Source organism: Serinus canaria, chromosome 4 (genome assembly GCF_022539315.1).
Source record: "Serinus canaria isolate serCan28SL12 chromosome 4, serCan2020, whole genome shotgun sequence".
Lineage (NCBI taxonomy): Eukaryota > Metazoa > Chordata > Aves > Passeriformes > Fringillidae > Serinus > Serinus canaria.
The window spans coordinates 42,766,973-42,781,147 of NC_066317.1; the positions used below are offsets into that span (position 1 = coordinate 42,766,973).

Below are 14,175 nucleotides of genomic sequence, written 5' to 3' on the forward strand. Positions count from 1 at the left end.
ATGAATATTTATTTCAACACATGATAAGTAAGCCAAAATACAATACCTGCTTATATGTTCAATGATATTCACTGCCAGAGCAATGTTATTTAACAGCACACTGTACCTCATACTGTTTTTTTACTATTTGTCACCAGTTTGAAGGATACTCAGCAGAAGAATAATATGCGACTCTGCCACAAACTGAGCCTGGCTGCTTCCATGTATGTAACTCTGTAAAATAAAAATGAAAAACATTCCTCTTTAAGAAATCCATTGAAAATAGCACAACCAGATATGGGAGAATAAAACCTGTTTTGCAGAAAAATGCAGGTAGCAACAGCTAGAAAATAATAGCACAGTTTATGTATATAGGTTTAGTAAAAATGAATATTAAAAATTTAGGCAAAACACATATGCAGAGTAAATGTAATGTTTCAAACAGGAAAGCATTATGCTGGGCTCTTTTTCACAGTGCTGCTATGTGGAATAAAGAAAATGCATTTATTTGCTCAAGTGATAGAATTTTTTAGAAGGGAGATGATGAAATCAAGGGCATGCCACAGCATGGTTTTTACAAAAGTGAAAACTGAAGCCTGTCTTCAATCATTCCACTTTAGCCTTTCTCAGACTGAATGAAGTTTCTTCATACAAAGTCTATTTTGTTGTTCTCAATTAAGGTACAATTGTGCCCATCAAAGTTCCTAATGCATTAACCATCTTATTTATATGAAAATACTGTAAAATAAATGTTTATACTAAAACTAAGTCTAACACAGTCTACTGCCCTCTATCCCAAATAACTATTGTTAATGGGCTCCCATTGAACATTTATTTTTAGAACCTGTAGAATATTAGTGAAAAGCTGTTAGTGTTTATTTTTAACTATCTGTGACAGCAATGAAGGAAGCAAAAATCTGAAGGACTGTCAACAGGCACAAATGAGGGAGAATCTCTGTCTTCCTCTCCTGTATCAATTACAAACACTGAGTACAGTTTGTCATACTATGTGAAATTAAATATATCCATGTTTTGAGAGTATTATTTATATATATTATTCTTAGGCATAGATAAAATTTTCACCCTAACCAAATGGAAAGAAAAATGCACACTAGTAAAGTAAAGAAACAGAAAACTTTTTGCCCTCAGTCTAATGCAGGGGTTTGTTTGTTTATTTAACTTACATGTGGTGATTTAATTAAGTTTATTCTGAATAATTCTGGCTTAGTAGCATCCTTGTCAAGATTCAGAAAAACTGAGATTTGAAATAATGGGATGCTTCAGCATCCAAAAGAATGCCTTCACCCACACTAGTTAAATGCTAGATGCAGTGTCAGATCATGTAATTTATATGTATCTCAGTAGGCTGTTATCTATTGTTTTCAAAATTCAATCATATTATGCTCATTCAAATAACCAATCCAAACCTAAACCAGGTTTGAATTGGTTATTTGAATGAGCATAATAAGATTTATTGCCTAAACCAGGCAAGATCTTCATGCACTTATATTTTCTTTTTCGCTCTTTCTTTAAGAAGATAAAAATCACTGATCTCATAAGAATATCTCATTGAAGTCTGATATGACAATGGGCCAAACTGTAGCTCTTGATTTTTTTTTCTGCATGACTTCTTACAAATTTCAGAAAGGCTACATGTACACCCACACACAAACATCTATTCATGCTCACATGTACATAACAGAAAGGAAGGAAATAAGAATACTTTACATTAATAAAAATTAAGGACTAAGTTAAAATGCTTGATAGACTGTATATTCTGATTCAGTTGTGACCATTGTCCTGTGAATAGTGACCTTCTTTCATTATTTTGACATTATATTTTTTACTTTTTCTCCTAACAGGAATGAAGAGAGTCACTTCCAGAAAGTGCTGCTGCTTCAGACGACAAAAACCTGTTCCATGCTGGGGAGGAATCACATTTTACGTGCTGGTCTTCATTGCCCCTAATTTATTTAAAAATATCACTCCAGCTGGTGTGACTTCTGGTTTCACTTGGGAAGAAAAAAAACTACAAAGAATTTTATTGATGAAATAGGACAGTTCATAACCATGTAGCTGTCAAACCTGTACAGTAATGTTGGTTTTAAAAATGCCAGCAAATATGCTCTCAACTCTGAAAATTTCAAACATGATTTTTCAGTTGCTATTCACATTTGAAAAATTGACTAAAAAATTATCTTAAGGATCTTAATTATCTAAAAAGTTTTCATTTAAGGATGATCAGAGTTTGCAGGAAACCCAGTCTTCAATACTGTCCATGTAAACCACTTTTAATGAAAAGCTGAACCACCACAAAAAATACTAAATGCTTCAAAAATTAATTAGATGGTTGCTGATTTTAAAATCACATTCTGGTTTTAAAAAGAAGAAGTATTGGAAGAAATTCTGATTTAAAAAACTTTATGGCAAGGTTTTGAATGTTACTGAAGTGGTATAGTGATTTAATGTAATGCACTAGCAGGCTTGGTATCACAATAATATAAGGATTCAGCTGTTGGAAAGACATTCTCTGAAATCTCTCATTAGAATAACAGAATCAAAGAATGGTCTGTGTTGGAAGAGAACTTTAGAGGTCAACTGGTTCAACCCCTTTACAGTGAGTAGAACCATAAACTAGATTAGGTTTCTCTTGTCCAACCTGACTTTGAACCCATCACCTCTCTGGGAAACCTATGCCAGTGTCTCACCACCCTCATGATAAAAATTTCTTCCTTGTATCTTGTCTAAATCTACCCTCTTTTAGTTTAAAACTATTACCCTTTGTCCTATTGCAACAGGTCTAAAACATCTGTCCCCATCATTCTTACAAGATCCCTTTAAGTACTGAAAGTCTGCAATAAGGTGTCCCCAGAGCCTTCTCTTCTGATTCATTGTTAATCACTGTGAAATCCTAATACCAACAAAAAATTTAGAGCAGAATATCTTTCCCTGCCTGTTGGTTAAATTAACAGAGAAATTAGTTTTATTACCTGATGCAAAATATGCATATTTATATGAGAATTCGAACAGGCTTGCAAAAGATAAAAGACGTCGGGAAACAAAATAATGAAAATAAAGATATATTCATTATCAGTATTAATTAAGTGAAAGGTAAGAGTCATAGCTGCCATCTGATACTCAGTATAAAGAAAAAAACCCCATGAACTAGATACTGCATTCCAAATGTGATACTTGAACAAAACAAACAAAAATCTGAAACAAAAAACCTGACCAAAAAACCTAGAATATTAATGTCTGGCTACATGTCTCATAGAGACCCATGTTCTAACTCTATTTCTTTAAATGTGAAATGCTAAAGGCACAGCCTTGCTTGCAAGACAGTGGATGTTCTGGAAATCTTATGTGTATATCAAAAAACTAGTAGGAGACAATTGTTACATTTCCAGAGAGGGGACAGAAATGAAAAAAAGCAACGGCAGTGGCTGCCTTGAACACAAAAGCCAAGTTTCATCTTTGAGAGGTCAGGAGACCTCAGCTCAACAGAGAGTAGAAGTAATTGAAAGGACTAATTGAAGTAATTGAAAGAACTAACTGAAAGCCACGCTGTTCAAGTATTAAATAAGGCAAATGTTTACTGTACAGTATTGCCTTCAAAAAAAAAAAAAAAGAGAAACCATCATTTTAACTACCAACTATTGTTCTATTACAAATGCTTTTAGGTAGATTATTCTTAAAAGTTACCTAGCAATAGATCTGTGAGATCAACAGAGTCCTCAAATTGCTTCCCTGAGACATTTTTCTCCCTGTACTCAAGACAGTAGCATGGCACATCTCCTCTGTAGCTATGGGCCAACTGGAGCAATGCTTGGGAAGTACAGAAAATAACAAGGATGAAGATTAACCAAAATAATTTGTATTTGACAACGTATTGTGAATCACATGAGTTTATGACAGTGCCTCATTCAATTTCTTATGAGGAATGGATATTAACCATTTCCCAAAAGAATTGCAGGGTGTGTTTTTTACTCAGTGAACCTTCAGACCCTACTTTTTAAGACAAAAAAAAAAAAGAGTAGAAGTTTTCAAAAGACAGAAGAATAATATTTAATGTAAAAAATTATGGCAAACAGCTTTTCTTGAAGAGCAAATGGGGAGAACTTTATTGCATTTGGCTTTGTGTCCATCGCTACAGACATATAATGATACTTTGAGGCCTCTTGAAGAATGGATTATATGTGTCTTGATACATATTTATGTAAATGTACCCCCACACACCAGTTCTGTACACTGCAATGGCCACTGACTCATCAAGTTTTGAAATTGATGTCCCTCTGTGACTCACATTTGCCTAAAATAGAAATGTACTTGCAGAAACATTTTTAAAGGACTATTGAAGGATTACCTATTTATCAATTCTTTAACTAAATCACATGTGAGGTTTCTTTATTTTCATACTACTTCTTTCCTTCTATAAGAAAACTGCTGAATGACATTCTAATGAAATTTTATTTGAAGCTACAAACCATTAAAACACTGAGAAGTACAATTTCTGGTTTTGCTAAGTTTTCTGCTTTTTGACACTGAACCCACTTAATATTTGAAAACTCTGTGAAGTCTATCTGGCTGCAAATGCTTTAGGCAAGTGCTTTAAACAAATTCATTAATAAACTCAGCTTTTCTCTTTAATTTTAAAGGCAGCTTAGGGAGGACCAGGTAAGATGCAAAGATAAAATCTATCAGAAGAGAGGCAACCATAGCTTGAGCAGAAAACTGGACTACTACACAATTAGCACTGCCACACAACAGACAACAGCAAATGTCATGGTGGTAGGACTAATAGAGGAATTGAGTAACTCACACTTTAAACAACCAGTCCTTTTCAAACTCCAACATTCTCCCATATCAGGTCTTATTTCAAAAAAGCTATTTGAATTTGGAACTGGAATAATCATATCCCTAAATCAGGTTATTTTCTTTGACAGTGACAAACAATTGTTCAATGCATGCATATTTTTACAAAACTGTGTTAAATGTTTATCTACTACTCATAAACTCATTAAATATTTAGTGTTATTGAACTGCAGATGGTACACACACTCATATATACATAAATATATTTAAAATCCCACACCAGGATACTCAAGGATAACAGCAATGTAATATCCTTTTAAAATTTCCCTAAATGCAGCATATGTTTGTGATTTCCCTTCAAGAGTGACAGTTGTCATGGTTCAGTAATACACTTAAGTATAATCTGTGCTTTTCTTCCTTTCTGTCAAAGCAGTGTAAATAAACCAGAAACAAAGTAAGGAGAAATAAGGCCTCTACAAGTCATGTGCTAATTCCTAAGGCAAGAAGAATTTTGGACTACCCAAAATTAAAACATGATTTCAGGTGCTTTCTTAAAACAAACATCACAATGTTTATTTTCCATTAGTATGCAGAGGAAAGATACTAGGGTGAAGGGAGCTGATTAAACTGAGCTGGGTTTAGTAATAGCCTAAAATACAAGGCTACTTCACAAAGTATAATTTGGGATAACTGAGAAATAACTCATCCTGAGTTTACGAGATATGACACACATCTAATTAGAAAGTGTACTGAAAACTGATCAAAAGCAGACAATTTTGCACATAACTATTCTTGAAAATGATGAACTGAATTTGGATTGTATGTTGAAGAAATCTCTAGATGGAGACTGTGCCCTGAAGGAGACAACAGGCCAAGTTCAAGCTATCATATGTAGAAAGCAATGAAGCAACAGAGCAGTTAACTGCCCCAAAGAGAGAGTTATGAATTCCACACCATTAGGATAGGCACTATTAATCTGTCTTCTTTCACTACATTAACATTCAGGGTGAAATTCATCAGAGAAAGGAACATTACAGAAAGCCATGGATTACTTAATTATGATTGAGCCTTTGGAATGGCATATTTTAATTAAAGACCACCAATTTTGCCGAGAACATGCATTTGATATAAGCAGATGTTATTTTATCTTAATTTAGAGAGAAAAAGAACCATACAACATTCTCTATCTATTCAGGTTTTACATAATTTCCAAGTCCAGGAACAGCAGGACTTTCAGCAGTATCTAAATGTTTAAAAAGCAAAAGTTCTAAAACATTGTTCCACAATATCATTTCAAGACCTTTTCATTTTGATTGCAGAAAAAGCTTAAACATTTATGAAAGACAAATGATTCATTCAGTAAAGCAAACACTTTGAAACCAAACATCAAGGTACATAAATAAATGTTTTACAGTGTGATTTCATTATCATACCTGCATTTCTCCAGACAAGTTTTCTTCTAAACAAACTATGTAACACTTCAAAAGCAGCTTAAACTACCTAGCAAGATTAAGAAAAAAAAAATCTTATACAGCTCAAAAGCTGAAGCTTTCTGACTCTGTTACTGCAGCTCCCTATTTAAATATTATGGTTTCTAAAGCCAGCACAGTTTCACATAGCTTCACTTGAAGCATGCACTCCAAATATGCTCTTTCATTCCAACGTAGTAGTATTTCTTTAGTTCATACAGGCAAATCAGTTTTAGCTCACCTGCAAACCCAAAAGGGGACTTCCTCCAAAGTTATTATTTTCACAGGCCTAGTCAGGTCTGTGGAAATCTCAGAATAAAAGCCTAATCTAATTCCCTGCTTTCTTTCCATCACAGAAGATACTGTTATCTGTTGGGGATAGCACATGTTCAGTGACCTATTTCTCCTGTAGTGGCCAACATTAAAAAGCTCTTGGGACAAATGACATGAAAAACCATGAGATGGTACTGGCTTGGGCCTAAGTTATTCACATGTGTGAGAATGGCTACCAGCTGGGAACATCTGTTAGCACATGGATGCTATTTGCCAAATTAATAAACCTGGTTTTGGGACAGACGGATGTAATATGGGTATGAGTTTATTTTAAAGAACTTAACACTTCTGAATCTCAGTAAAGAAATATATTGATCCCATCTCAAAAACTAAAGACAAGAAATCCTGAAGCTAGTTAATTTACTAAAAGAAACCCCAGACTAGTCTAATCCCATATTATTATTCAATAGTTAAGGAAAATGTCCAAGTATTTAAGAGGGCAATTGGTATTATTGTAGATAATCAGATATAAAAGGGGCATCTTCAAATGATGCGTAATGGCTTCAAAAATAAATGTGGTATTAAAGACAAAATAAATCTAAACTCACTTACTGCTAACAGAAATCCTAAATAAATGAATTTGCCTTTCTAGCAAAATGAAGCCCACATATGACAGTAAGAAATTTGCAGTCAGCTATTTGAGATACCAGCTTTTCTAGGAATCTTCATTTTATTTAACAATAAACAGAAACAATAAACTTTAATTTAACACTAACCCACCTGAAATGAACAAATTCTTTTGAACAGTTACTAGCTTTAGAAACACTTTTAACTCAAATATCAGCCAACAGTTCACCAGCCTGGTGAAAATTTCATGTAATATAATCCTAGCAAGCAATCTCTCTAAGCAATGTCTCTACATGAAATGCCATCTAGCTCAGTTGGAGACCAGCAAGACCAGGACTAACAAAACAGCTGAAGCACACAAAAATAGTGAGGAATGGACAGAATTATTAGATGTTGTATTTACGTACTTTCAGTAATTTTATTCCATTTACTCAAGCACCTTACTATAAAAATTAGTAGGCTATCTAGAAAATCAACTGGACCTCAAATAAAACTCCCTGTGTTTATTATTTTTCAGCATCCTTGGTACAAAGTCAGTGCAAGTATTCAGACTCACTTACAAAACAAGACCATAAATCATAACAGCCACCTTTGAAGGGTGGGGTTAATAACTATGGATGAAACCAACTCTTTTTAAAGAAAAATTTAGTGTCAGTGTTTTTTTAAGAATCTTTGTAATACAGATACACACAACAATCTCATACAGACTCTTTGATTCCCTCATTTTTAAATTCAATGAATATGAGTTACATTTTCCAGACCTGAGCTCATTCCTGTGTTCACCATTGCTCAAACCAAAAACTGAGATGAGACAGCAACCAGTTTTCATAGGACTGGCTGGCTGAAACAGCCTGTGCTGGCTGCCTTCCATGAAGTCCATCTGGCACCAAGCACAGAATATGATCTGGGTTTCCAGCCCTAGAACAAAAGTTGAAAAATGCTGCCTTACTTTTGAAGACTAGCAGGCTGGAAAGAGTAGTTGTTATAATTTAAAACAGCATACAAACCCTGGTTTATGCTGCTGCTTTGGTTGTTCCTAGACAGCTTTTATACCTATACTGCATTATTTAGGGTTTCTAGGAGTACTATCAAAGGAGTCCACTAGTAGAGATTATCTCACAAATCTAGAAACCGCAAACACTCTGCTCAGATATGGAGGCTTTGATATAACCTGCTGAATAAGAATTAATTCTGAGGGACTTCTTCCATATTTATAATTCAAAAAATAATAAGAGAACAAAAGATGCAGCAAGCCTTTAAAGAATAATAGTTTGTGGATTTCAGAAAAAACCCAGAACTTAATCCTCTCATTAGGAACAAAACATTGCTACCCTTAAAGCCTTAATTCCCATGTTACAAAATGGATGGAACAAATGCAACAGACATCTTCCCTCTAAACGTGCAATATGACTCAGAGTATCCAGGTCAGAGACTTCAACAGAGATGAAGATTTCTGGGATCTCTGAAACAGCATGTTGGAAGGCCAACACAGCTTAGCCTACTTGCCAGCGTGGAAGTGCGATGATCTTCACAAAATTGGTGTTCTGACAAAGAATGGTCATGGCAAAACAGGAAAGAGAGCTACAGTACAGTAGAACAGAAGGTTTCCTTACAAACTATATAGATGAAGGAGCTGAAAGTGCCATTCAGCTAAGCTCACATCGTTGGTGTTATCTAAATTATGGTTTAGAACCTAAGACTAGTGAAAAAAAAAAAAATTTGTATCTTAAAGTTTCTGTTATTCTGGGTCTGTAGTAATATTTTCTTTTGACAAAGAAATTACAGCCATTTTAGATAAAGCTTTCAGCATAACCCCATATACCTTCTCATAGTATTTATGACTCAAAAGATGTTTTAAATTTCCTAGTCAGGAACTGCAATATTTTCTCTTTTGAAATTTTGCAGCGTTATTTCAATTGGATTTCAAGCTGTGAGGCATAGAAGGTATTTTCACTTAAATACTGAAGTGCTGCAAGCAGAAATGAAGACAGACAGACTACTACTACACTAGTTGTGAAATATGCTGAAATCAAAGGGCTGTGAAAAACAGAAACAAAAGAAGTTTACTTTGTAGCAGAAGCGAGAGCAGGTGTCAATGCCAAATTACTTTAAAGCTACAATCCAATTAACAACAATGGAGAAGTTGAGAGACAGTGAATGAGTCTGTTGTTCTGATAAAGACCAAAACATCTACATTGACATCTGATGACAAGGAAGTAACATTATGACCATTAACTTCAACTGAAACCACAGATGATTGTCAGGGTCAGCAAAATGTTTCTAAAATAGTGATGTATACAGCTACAGAGATATCAAAGTTTGGCCATAAATTAGGTGGGAATGAAATCCAGCAAGTGGAATCCTATCAATTCCCAAAACCATCAAGCCATACATTCAGATTGTGTCTTGTCACCAATCAATAAAATTTCTAATAGACATGGCAGCACAACATTAATGCAGTGGGATGCTGAGAAGCTGGGTGTACAATACGGACAGCAAAGAGTTAAAATCACTGGAGTAAATGGAGCAAGAAGTGCTGACTGTCAAATTGCTGAGGTGAGTTTGTGGCTCCTGGGCAAGCAGTACAAGTCTTCTCATCTTAACCCTAAAAGCAATGCAGTGACTGAAGTGCACTCATTCCGTGACGCCTGCACTCCCTAATTCAAGAACTGTCGGCATGACAGTGTAGTGTTTTTGCTGCAGCACAAAATGATTGTATGAAGTTATAGCTGCTTTAGTGCCACTAGCAGCTTCAATACCAAAGGGAGGAATCCTCACAGCCACAATTCAGGCACCTGGGGCAGTTTCATATTCTCCTAATTCTAGTGCCAATGCTGCGGAACATGACAAGGTTTAATTGGCGCTTATCTGGAAGGGAGGACAATACACCTTTAATAGAATCCCGCATAAGGATAAACATTCACCCATGATTGCACAAGCTGTGCTTGCCGAACTTTTACAAGCTATCTCACTCCTTCCAGACATCAAATTAAACAAGGAAGATCCTCCTGAAAAGATAGGAGATGCACCACCAGCAGTGCAGCAAGCATTTAATGAAATAAAAGGTATAACTCCACCTTGAGAGATATCAAGTTTAGGCGGTTAAACAACTTGAAACATTGAAGGGTAATCTATGGGGACAAACCCCTCTGAGACTTGTGTTGTTTTCCTACTCCAGGAATAAAGACAGAACACCCTCACTGAAGATCAAAGGAACCAGTTTGGGGAAACTGCCATTCTCTCAATTTACATGAGAAAGCTCACAGAAAACAGCCAAGATGATGTGAAAACCACTTTTATTTAGGCCCTTTTAACTTCTTGGTTACTTTTGTGGTAGGGACAGGAACCTTATCATAATTGATGGATTGTTCCTTTTTTTAATAAAAGGTCTATAGCAGATGAATTGTAATTTTTCTTTATATAGGAACCTGCTAAGAGATTAAATTGAGCTGTGATGAATGGATGAAACTTTCAGCTGCCACCATAACTGCCTGTATTTTCAGTTTATTAATGTGATTGTGATCTGTGTTTTCATCACAAGCGCCTTGTTTGGAAAAAAATTAGCAGGACTGCACATGTTATCTGCACAAAAAAATATTAGCAGGACTGCACATTTGATCTATTATTAGTTTGATTTTTGCTAACTTTATCTTTTTACTGAAAAAATGGTGCAAGGAAAAGCTTTTACATTTATCTTATGGCTGTATAATTTTGTCTCAACCAAATTTAGCTTTGGAGTTGGTACAAGAACTCATATTTCGAATCAAGGAAAATGTATTAGACTTCCCAGGTGTTTCTCAGAAATTTTAGATTTATTATGAGATATTAACAAGTGAACTAAATAATCCTGACAAAACAAAAGAAAATATTACATACAAAATGGTTGAATACCCCTTTCTAGACCAGAAGGGGGAAATTCAAAAAGAAAAAGTGAGCTGGGATAATGCAGCTAAACTTAAAAGGGATAATAATTCCCTTTATGACCCCATCAATAATAAAGCCACAGTTTCTGTTTTGTCTCAGGATCAAATTACATGGAGCTGTACTCTATGTCCTGAAGAATAAAGTAAATGTAAAGGTATGTTTCCATGAAACCTTTTATATGGGAACTTTTTGTATTTTGTATAAAACTTTGTAAGCACAAGCAGTCTTGTTGAAGGTACACTATCACCAGTAATGTATCGAATTACAGAATTCCTAACTAGGTAGGGCTCCTTGTCAATCTTCCCCTTTTGGATTGCTTTAAAGGAGTTAACCCCAATTCCTGGCCTCTCTCTTGATCTGCTCTCTTTTCTATTTCTTTCTAATCTCTCTACCTCCCATTTTACTGGTAAATAAAATCCCTACTATTGACTTTGGCATATGATGTCTTTTGCACCCTAATTCTTATAAAGCATCTCTCAGTAACTGGATGTTAACATCTTGTTATCTTCATTCCAGCACAATCTCTCTCATTTGCTCTTTGTTTTTGCTAATTAATAATTAAGATCACAAAAAAGCAGTCCTTTGAAGAAAAGAACTAAGGAAAAATACAGGCCTAGCAAGATTGTAAAAAAAATCAAAATAGAACTGAATACCTAAAAAAGGGTCAAAATCTAATTCCTAGTAAGTTTTGCTGCACTTGATTTTAACATTTCTATTAGTATCCTAGAATAAGCCTATACTAATCTGAATTGTACAGCTGTGTTATTATAAAAAAAGTGTTCAGTGTTGCCCGGAGCAATTTTTTGAATGGTGTATTAAGTCTAGTTAGCAAATTGGAAGAAGCACTGCTGACATGACATAGCAACTGAGTAAAATGAAGCCTTTAGTAGGACAAATTGAGAATACAAGAATCACTCCATGTTTAGAATATAAAGTTTGAGAGCAGGCACACCTGACACATAGGAATTTATTTCACAGTAACAAACTTTTTGAATCCATGCTTTATGCAGGCAGGTATAAGAGTCACTTATTTAAAGGCATTGCTTAATGCACAAAGAGATGCTTCCTAATTATCAGAATAAAGAGTGAGAACATTTTTTTAAGGAAGTTCGTGCCATTAAGAATCTTGTACTTCAGGAACTATCACATTTGTGATGATGTCTTTTATAAAGTTTTGTTTATGATGTCAGGCAATCACTGAATATAACATAAACACCAGTAACTAAAAATTTTATGTTATGAGACAAAACCTCAGACTTATTTGCTGTATTATCAAGTACTCCAGCTAAAATGAATACAAATTAAATACTGCTGTCAGCAAGACAAGCTGTATTTCAAGTTTCTTCCATCTGCTGTCACCAAGAAAAACACCCAAATAGTCAAGAACTGAAAAGTTCCAAGACTGCATAAAGCAACACAAGTTTTATACACATTAAGAATTATCATTACATTCAAAGTTATACTGAAGTTTTTTAAATGCTAGCTTTACTAAAGAAACAACATTAATACATTAATACCTAGAAGAGGAGAAAAAAAATAATGTGAATGTGCATGCATTTGGGACAAGGAAAACTAGGAGTAATTTGATGTGAAATAAAAAAATCTCTTTCAATATTTTAAGGGCTTGTTCATGTGAGACTTTGATACTTGGACTACAGTTTGCAAGGAAGTTAAGAGTATTACAAGTACTTTATTGTGAAACTGCAGTTTGCTTCCAGCTCAGAAAGGAGAGAACATGCTTAGTCATATTCTACAAATATCAGAGTCAGTTATTTAATGTTCAATTATTGTCCCTCAAATAATAAAATAAAAAGTTGTACTTTTCAACAAAATAACTGGTTTGAAATAAATAAACAGGTAATTCCAAACCAGTAAGTTTCAAAGCCAAAGGCAAAGATTATAAAATAAATTTCATTAACAAAGCCTGAAATGCAAAGCAGAATTTTGAGACCAAAAACAGAACCTCATGATAAACTATTCTCTTTCTCTGCAGTAAGAGAGTAAGTTTCTTGGCTTTAGATCATGGCTTGCAAGCAAGTAGTATTAATTTGGGCAAAGTTGTTGAAAAACAAAAAAATTAAGATGGTTCAGTTTTAAGAACAGCATATTAATTAACTAGAAAAAGGCAAAATACTGATGACAAAAATAAAAAAAAGGTTTCAACACACACCTCTTTACTTTACACGAGGTATGAAGCTCTAGGTAAAACACGTCAAGGTGAATTTGACCTAAGCAGATTCCCAGTCCCACATATTTGTAGAAGAGCAAAGAAGTTTCTTTGTACCTGAAATAACTTGGATGAAATAAAGATTCAAAAGAAGTCAATAAGCACTTTGCTATTGATTTCAACGAGCCAATATTTCATTCTGATGGTTTATTGCTGATAGAATTTCAGAACATTAATATTTAGAAAGATATATAATATTGAGTAAGACACTTAATTGCACAGAACAAACTATAAAGTAAAACCATTTACTCTATATTAAAGAATTTCAATATAACATTTATTTCTACATAACATTTAGCTGCAGAAGGCTAAACTGGCTGTCACAAGAAAAATCAAGATTTCAATACAGAAGAAAAGGCTCTGCAAATAACCTTGGGCAAGAGGTTCAGCAGGTAAACTGTAAGACACATTTTTTGGTGGTTAGTAATGCCTCTCTCCCAAGTTTCTTCTAAACAGACGTGGAGATTAATATTTAGTGAACCAAAATATGACTTACATTGAGTGACTGAACAAGAAAAACATGTAAGAAAAGTTTAATGACATCCTCCTAATGTTCCACAATCTGGTATCACATATTTACCAGTTGAAGTTTCTCAGGTGAGGTTTTTTTCTCTGCTTGTTATGAGAATACCTTTTTCTTTTTTTTAACATGAGTGAATATAACTTGCTTACTCTAAAATGCAACTAACAGATAGAGCTTCGACTTTTACAGTGTCTACCTCAACAAGGAACAGTGCTGGCTAGAAGCTTCTGTATGCAATGTATGTGCTCACCCTTCTCAAAGATTATGAAGGGAAGGTCTGATCACACATCGGGAGGAAAACAGTCACAGTCCTTTAAGTACTAAGTAGTACTACTACTCCT

At 34.5% G+C, this 14,175-nt stretch overlaps 1 protein-coding gene across 1 annotated transcript in view; it reads right to left on the minus strand.

The window, feature by feature from the left end:
• The window catches only part of TUSC3 (tumor suppressor candidate 3), a 107,152-nt gene that overhangs the window by 21,496 nt on the left and 71,481 nt on the right, over positions 1–14,175 (minus strand). Inside the window, exon 7 of the mRNA XM_018926425.3 lies at positions 150–213. Coding sequence (XP_018781970.2) covers positions 150–213 — 64 coding nt within the window. The remainder of the gene's footprint in view (positions 1–149; positions 214–14,175) is intronic.